The sequence below is a fragment of the Gymnoscopelus microlampas genome (genome assembly GCF_963454915.1).
Source record: "Gymnoscopelus microlampas genome assembly, chromosome: 4".
In the NCBI taxonomy this organism is placed as follows: domain Eukaryota; kingdom Metazoa; phylum Chordata; class Actinopteri; order Myctophiformes; family Myctophidae; genus Gymnoscopelus; species Gymnoscopelus microlampas.
This window is the reverse complement of record NC_139941.1, coordinates 32,079,799-32,088,589: the sequence shown is the minus strand read 5'-3', so window position 1 is coordinate 32,088,589 and position 8,791 is coordinate 32,079,799. Positions and strand designations below refer to the sequence as shown.

General features: G+C 38.6%; 1 protein-coding gene across 1 annotated transcript; it reads right to left on the bottom strand.

The window, feature by feature from the left end:
• Positions 1 to 1,754: 1,754 nt before the first annotated feature.
• Positions 1,755 to 6,364, bottom strand: slc2a11b (solute carrier family 2 member 11b; the record flags this gene model as incomplete). Its single annotated transcript, XM_084055480.1, has 12 exons — positions 1,755 to 1,937; positions 2,122 to 2,249; positions 2,354 to 2,429; positions 2,606 to 2,707; positions 2,881 to 2,991; positions 3,185 to 3,372; positions 3,810 to 3,958; positions 4,077 to 4,206; positions 4,384 to 4,508; positions 4,621 to 4,781; positions 4,997 to 5,095; positions 6,350 to 6,364. The coding sequence occupies 12 exons, from the start codon at positions 6,362 to 6,364 to the stop codon at positions 1,755 to 1,757; spliced, it is 1,467 nt and encodes a 488-aa protein (XP_083911606.1).
• Between the last annotated feature and the right edge of the window lie 2,427 nt (positions 6,365 to 8,791).

Here is an 8,791-nt window from a genome sequence, read left to right as displayed (position 1 = left end):
TGTACACTCCACAATTGTTCTATACAGTACATTAAAGAAAATGCAAAAATGTACAGAATGTTTTAAAAACAGCTATCAGTTGTTAAGGGTCCCCCTGCACTCACCCTAAAATATACTTGTCCAACTACAACTAGGCAGACATTAACATGTCCTCCTGGCACATGAACATCACTGATGCTTGGCCTACAGTTTGTATAAAAGCGCAATCTTTAGCTCACAGGCAATAAAGAATGGTCATTTTAGGGGAAAAAAAGAAAAGCAGCTATATAACAAAGACATCAAACACACACGCGCGCACACACACACCTCCCAATTTAGCCTACTTCATAAAGTCCAATTAGAATCAGCAGCATTGCTTGCCAGGATGATTACAGTATGTTTGATGCACTGCATTCAAGTTTCTGATCTACTTCTTATCTCAGAGTGTTCAAGTGGTTGAGTTCAAAGCTAAATGGAATGCCTTTTCTAGTTACTATATAGGCGAGAATGGGGTCAAAAGTAACAGGGGGGAAATGTAACACACTCAATAATTCTAATCAGAAACAAGCTAGGGGCATGAGACTTCTTCTGCACATGTTCAGTAGGGTCCTCTCTCTGCCTATGGAAGGGTAGAATGATCATTTCATCTCAGCAGAACAGATTTTGAGGTGCATAAGTACATTTTTGAATGTACAGTATTTTCCCTCTGCTGGCTACAGTTTAGATGACTGCTAATTTAAATGTAGATGAATTGTATCTCTAAGTTATTGGTCACAAATTAACGTTAACAGCCTATGATAATCTAGGTGTTTCTAGCTAGAACATGGGATTTCATCATGGCTGCCCGATCGAGGGCAATTGTAACACAGTGACCGGGGTCAATTGTAACAATGTGTTACAATGCAAGCAGATTTTTTTTGTCTGGGATTACATACTTATGATAGATTTGATAGAACATATTTCACTAAAGTTCAAAGTAAAAAATACTTTAAAATAAAAAATAGACATACACTAAAAAAAACAGAATTGAAAAATAAAATAATTTGAATAAAAATAATAATAATTGTAATTATATATATAAAATATTTTTAAGTAACAATATTAAATTGTAAAAAATACATATTACTTAGTGATGTTACAATTAGTGTTACAATTGCCCCCAACCACTGTTACAATTGCCCCCGTCACAGGGGCAATTGTAACACTCTTATTGCATTAAAAATAATATTTTAGTCTTGTCCTTACTAGTAAAAGCTTATGAATGGTATTATTAATTAGGGCACATAGTGTATATGTTTCTTATAACAAAATATGACTTGTATATTTCAAGTATTCTGTGAATTATTATAAATAGTGTTACTTTTGACCCCGGTCTCCCCTTCTAACAGAAACAGTCTGCTTAATTGCGTATAATATTGTTATATTCTAATTCAAACCTTTCACTATAAACATTGGCATGATGCTTCTGGTGTTGTGACTTCACATCACAACATCTCGGAGGGGAACCTGAACGTTCACCTCAAAACACATCTATTTTCTATCTAATTTAATGTCTGGGGCACAACTATTGAAAAGTGGTTAACAAAAAACAAACAAGCAAAAAAAGCCTGACACACATTAATTGACCAACCATGGGCAAAATCCGAACATGCTGACTTGTGATACAGACTGTGAGACTAGTGTTCACCTGATAATTGAGGCAGCAGATTATTCTTCATCACAGGCATACATTTGCATAGTTTGTATCCATGAGTTCATTGAGTTGTATTTCATTGTCAACTGTGCGGTCCTTGGTTCATCTCTACATAATCGTGTATAATCCTGTCTTTCTTTTGGAATTCATTGTGGATTTGTAGAAAAGTCTTGTTCTTGGTTTCAGGAACAACAAAGAATATGTAGATTCCCACAAACAGGCAAATGAACAAGAAAACCAGGAAACAGTACTGCTGCAGTCCAGTCTGTGGAGACAGAACATAATACTATTTTAGATGAGCTTCATCAAACAGTTCAACTTTCAAGCCCTGTTTCCTGGTAACCTCCTTTAACCTCTGAGCTGTACCAAGTATGCATGCAACCCAACATTAGTTAGAATATAAATATATACTACTATGCCATCATGAATATTGTGGCATAGGCACCTACCACAATAAATGGGAAGATCATGCCTATGAAGAAGAAGCTGAACCAGTTCACAGAACCTGAAATCATGTATGCAGCAGGGCGCGTGGTTTGTGTGAATAATTCTGTGTTCAAGATGGTAGTCACGCCACCTTCAGGGCAAAAGGAACAACATAAGAGGTCTCAGTTAAATAGCTGCCGTTGACAGAATTTGAAGAACAAATGGGTGAAAAATAAGGATTTTTTGATGAGTTACCTGGTCCTAAACCAAAACTTAGGATAAAAGCAAAAACACACGCCATACTTATGTAAGGTACAATTGGGCTGGATTCCTGCAGGGAAACACAGGAAAGAATTCTGTTAACTTGACATATTTTATACTTAATAAAAACAGCATAGTAAAAAGAAAAATAATAAGAAGAAAAAAAAAAACAAGTAGGCTAGTATCTTGTATCATGTGCTTCATGTAGGCTACAGTTTATAGCTACATTTTAAGCTATTCAATTACCTGAAAGGTGAGGCTCACAGTGAATAAAATGCAGCAGATACTCATCAGAGTATACCCTCCCAAGATGAGCACTTTCCTTCCCAAACGCTCAATGAGCATACCCTATAGAAAACACATAACATGTCACGTGACCACAGGATTAGAAGAGAGCATAATAAAGAGAAGCATAAGAATGCTTGCAATGTATGACACGCAACACTGTTGCACTACAGTATGTCCAGCACATGTAACAGATATGGAATAATATAGTTGGAAACAGTATCTCACATACTTACACAGGTTAAAGCAGTGATGCATTCACAGGCACCGGTGCCTACTGTTGCGTATGGTATTCTTTCATCTGGAATGCCAGATTGTTTGAACACATAATCTGCATAGAAATAAATCTGCAGAGAAACAGACACAAGAACACAAAATAAAAATAACATACTTCATGACATGTGCTGTACAAAGAAAATCCATTATGATTTTAGACATCTGGATATCGATTATCAGTATGCAAATGTCTTGTTATTTTTTGCGTCTGGATTAGAATCATCATTGTGAGAAAGTAGAGTTTTAGTGGACAACTGGACATACAGCATTGATGCCATTGAGCTGCTGTGCAGCATTGATCAGGATGATGGTGACAAGCTGCCAGCGCAGACTGCGGTCACTGAACAGTTCCCATGGTTTCTTGGCTTTGACCCCTAGTGCAGCAATCCTCTCTCTCTCCATATCCTCCATTTCGCCATCATAGTTGCCTGCCCCGTGTAATTGCTTCAGGGCTACAGTCGGGGAAACACAAGACATGTGAATAATCACATTGTCGCATGACACACAGTCACACTGTATTCCATTTGTTCTGCGCACATGACAGATTCACCTGACAGATCAACCTGAGTAGGCTCCCTCTACAAACCTCCACAGTATGTTTTGATGTACGCTCAAGACAACTTCTTACACATTATCATGGTATATGCTTGAATATTTATCCATTCTCCTCAATTCATGTTTCTGTCTCTGACTATCTGAGATAATACAAGACTCTCTTTGCCTATTCAACCATGCAGTCATGTGCACCATGTGAAATCAAGATTTGCAGTGCATTGCTGAACTTTAATCTGTCAACGTTAAATCAATATTTGTGTATATATTTTAAAATCAGGTCATTGATATTTAAGTTTCACTAAGAAGTACAAGAGCAGTTTTTATGCCACATTACCTTTTCTGCATCCAACATCATCCCCCTTGTCAATCAATAGGTAGCGTGGGCTCTCTGGGAAGAAGGGCAAGATCAAAAGCTGCAGCAATGCTGGGATACAAGTTGTGGAGAGCAGAAGGGGCCAGTGTTCCTCATTACCCAGTAGCTCCCTGTGAATTCACATGAATAATATGTCAATAGCAATGTGAATAAATGAAACAAACATACGGTATATAACTTATTGGGAAGTTTCTATGGTCTTTAAAAACAAACTATTTCAGTTCTCACTTGAGACCCATTACTTGACCAGTAAAGATCCCACCGGTGATGAAAATGGAGGTACCCATTGCCATGGCTCCACGAAGAGCTGTTGGTGCTATTTCCCCTAAATAAAGAGGCTGAACACATACACCAATTCCTGCCAAAGAGAAAAGTTTTAAAACCAAGATTTAATCTCTCAAGTGTTTGGCATAGGTGTATTTTCAACCATCAACCATCATATGGTTCTTTAGTTTATCTGACATAAAGAGATATACTGTAGGTGTATAAAGCTAGGTATAAGCCTGCAAGAAGAGAGTATTTCTGAAATATTCACCTGCATTTAGGCCTGAGATAAAACGTCCAACTATGAGTAGTTCAAACGCTCCTGTGTGGTAGCTCCCGACAACTAGCAGTGCCGCGAGTATAGCCAATAAATTATTGCCCAGCATTGCTCCTTTTCTGCAACAGAGATCATATACAAAGGAGGAATAAAGATTTATTTCAAAGGCACAAATTGGTAAAATAATAAATAATAATAATAATTTATAAACCATTTAAAAAAATGTCATACCTCCCATACTTAATGGACAATACTCCACCAATACTTGTTCCACAAAACCCTCCTAATGTGAATATAGACACAATAGTGGACCACAGTAGTGTGAGAGCGTGCTCTGAGATGGTAGTCTCATAACGTTCTTGCCAGGTGTGGTTGATGAAATTCTGCACAGACTGGAGTAAGGAAAAATATCAATGTGTAACAGTTGGACTGAAATAACGAGCTGTTCTTATGGTATACAATTTGAGATATCCTAAATGTATTATTTCAGAGTTGCAACACAGTTGTATGCTACACTAACAATACATATTTTCTGTAACATAGAGGCCTATAAGCTATAAAATAGGTAGGTCTCCTACAGTGATTGACAACCAAATAGGGCCATTACCTGAGTGGGTGCATTGATGACCGAAACGTTATAACCATACTGAAAGGCCCCTCCAATACCAGCAGCACCAGCAGCCATTAGAAGTGTTTTATTTGGCAACTGCAACAAAAACACAATTAGAATTCAACAAACAACTGTCACCCTAATATTAATATAATATTAATGATATTAATAATAATAAATAAAAAAGTTTATAATTAATAATTAGCAATTAGAAAACTGAACAATACAGCTGAGTTTAACGTAAAAGCTATGAGAAGGTAAAGAACTATGGACATAAAATGGGTTTATTTAAATTACAGATTAAAGAAATAGGTTTTCAACTTCTTTAAAACACTAAGAGATCTTGCCATTCTGAAATCAGGGTATTCCCTAAATTAGAGGCATAGCAGCAGAAGGTTGTCTCACCAGTGATTTTGCCAAATGCTTTGAGAACATCTAAAATTAAGACTCAAGTATTTTGTCTGGAAGAGAAAATTTAAGGGAGTGTGTGACAAATAAAAGAGCTTTAACCTCAAATCTAAGCCAGTGCCTTATTGCCAGAACTGGAGTAATACGATTGCTTGTCTTAGTTAAAATTCTTGACGCAGAATTCTGAATGACAGTAATCTTCGTATAGATTTCTTCGGTAAACCAGCAAAAAAAATTGAGTTACAGTAATCCAACCGGCTTATAATAAAAGCATGTATTGGCATCTTTGAGATTTAAAAAAGGTCTAATTTTGGCTAAGTTCCTGAGATGAAAAATGGCTATGCTTGTGACCTTGTTAAAATGGAAATGACAATTTAGATCAGAACTTAAAGTCACACCCAGGTCTGTAACTTCTGTTTTGATCTGTTTAGCCAGACACCTGGAATGTATAGCATGCATAATCATGACCAGTATTCTACACTGGAGGTATCCAGGAATCGTATGTGAGGCTGAGTAACTTAACTGTTTATTAGTCTACTAAATAGCCTACATTATTGACAGTATTTCCCCCCCTCATTAATACATTTAATCCTGGGATACATACCTTAAATGCCCTTTTAGGTTCTCTGGTGCTTAAAAGTAAAGGTTGGTATTCATCTCCATTTTCTCTCCAGAATTTTTCCATGATTAATTTCTTTAACTTATATATTCTTCTATTTAAATCCATGTCTCTCAATTCTCTCACAGAAGCACAACGCTCTCTTCACAACCTTCTCATCTTAAACAGGAAGCCCTCTAAGAATGATATGCTTTACAGAATCGTAAATATACTGTAGCAAATACAATTGATGAGTTGTCTCATGCGTGACCCAGTGGGAGTGTAAAAACCAAAAGGCGGGGTAGACTAGACAAGAGAATGTAGTGATGCTTGTTGAAGGGTACCTTACTGTACGGCATTAATCATCTCTCACTTCATTTCAGTTACTACTACAATTCTTGATATGTTAAGCATCTATTGTGAGCAATCCAAATCTGTCAAAATCGATAATCTTTTTTTTTTTTTTTTACGATATTTTTGGGGCTTTTTGCCTTTTATTGATAGATGACAATAGACTGACAGGAAATGGGGAGAGAGATGGGGGGGTGACACGCAGCAAAGGTCGTCGGGATCGGGAGTCGAACCCGCGACACGCTGTCAGGCTGGCATTGCAGCCTAGGGTGCCTGGACCGCCACGCTGCGGCCCAGGCCATCATATGCATTGTTAATCTTGATCCTAGTTAATCATGTTTAGTTTTTTAAGCAGCAAGACATTGAGCGAAGCAGCTACAGGAAAATCAATACGCCTATGGTTAGTGAATTGGGGACAGGAGAACTTCACATAGAAGATCGTAAGAATTTGTAATGGTTTGTGTGTGTGTGTGTGTGTGTGTGTGTGTGTGTGTGTGTGTGTGTGTGTGTGTGTGTGTGTGTGTGTGTGTGTGTGTGTGTGTGTGTGTGTGTGTGTGTGTGTGTGTGTGTGTGTGTGTGTGTGTGTGTGTGTGTGTGTGTGTGGAGCAGTGGTCTCATCATGACATAGCTACAGTATTGCTTCAACTACACCCTGTCAGTAAACTAATGTTGCACTGGCCTCTACAGGTTGAAACTTCCAACTGGGTTAGTTGAACGTTTGTCACTTAAGGGTGTATTTATTCTTTAAGGTCCCCTGGCAGGCATCCCACTGATTTATACAGTTTTTATGACAAAGGTCCAACTCAGTTACATGGAGCATCAATTGCAATGCTTGGCTAGAAACTATAGATACCTGTCAATTGCAAGTAAGCTCACTATCTTGCAAGCAAAGAGTTGCATCAAGAGTATTGGCTTTTATCTTATAGACAATGTTGAGGGCTTTAGTTCAAGGTTCAAAGTTCAAGATGTTTTTTATTGTTGTCTTTTGTATGGGCACATACATAAGAGTAACAATGTGTTTGTTCTGGTTCAAGGAAAATTAACAAAATGGAATAATCAAGAAGGGAAAAGTTTTGACTGTTGTCCTAGCGCTCTTAAGGTGCTTTTTCTTTTATTCTAAATTTGTATCCCTCTATTTTGTAACCCATTTCTTCACCCAGTGCCAATTTCCTAAGCATGTAATCCTGTGCGCTACTCTCCCTCTGCCAGCCTGGGGAGAGCCCCGAACAGAGCTCATGCTTCCTTCAATGCATGAGGAGTGAGTAAGCCGCTTCTTATCACCTGACAGGGGGGAGTTTCCCTGGTAGGATGTAGTGTGTGGAAGGAACACGTTATTCCAACCAGTTCCTTTCCCCTCCATCAGCCGCCCCGGCTGACCAGGGGGAGGCAGTATATAGACCAGGATTACTGCATGTTTTTTGTGAGGGTACCTACCTACCCTAGTGGACACGGGGAGAACATGCAAACCCACACAGAAAGGCCCTTTTGCCAACCCAACCTAGGGTATGGGCACTGATGACGGAGGAGGAGAGAACACGCCTCCAGCGCCCAGAGCTTCCCCGGTGGGAATCAAACCCAGGACCTTCTAGCTGTGAGGCGACCGCGCTACTGACTGCGCCACTGCGCTCAGGTGCTTAAAGAGATAGTTCACCCAATTTTGTCGCATTACTAAGCCAATAATTTGATGATCAGCGGACCAGTAAGCAGCAGTTCCGGTAGGAGACACAAAGGAGACTCTTTGTGTCTCCTCCCGGAACCGGAACCGCATGCCGATCATCAAATTATTGGTTTATGAATGTGACAAAAACAGAAAAATATCCATGAATTCAAATCTCCATGGGGTGACTAATCAATATGAAAAAAAATATTTCTGGGGTGAACTATCCCTTTAAAAGGTTCTTACTCCTAGGTTATAAACATCTATTATAAATGTCTGTGGGAATATAAAAGCTGTAAAGTGACCTGTGCTAGTGTCCTTGGCATTGTTCAATACACATGATGCCTCTGACCCCAAACAAGCAACTTTCCCCATCCATTTTATTTACTTTTTCAAAAGTTAACCCGACCTTTACCCTATACTACATACATACTACAGACTGTTACGACTTGCAAGAATTGCAAGTCAATTGAAAATATATCATAGGCTATCTGCAGTTTGACAGTAAAATTGACAATGAAACTGCTGACGCTGCAGTTCTTTCTGTCTCTTGTCATGCATCAAAACAGATGCTATTTAGGGCGGATTCACACTGCGGCCTTGGAACCAGCCTTGAGGCTGGTAGGAAGGAATACCTGGGAAGGAATTGGTAAAGCGTGTGCACTTTGTGAGAAGTTTTATAAGGTTTTCAATAACTAACTTGTTTGCAATGTTTTTTAAAAAGCTATACCCTTACCTAATACCATTCCAAAAATCTAAAACTTCTCACAAAGTACAC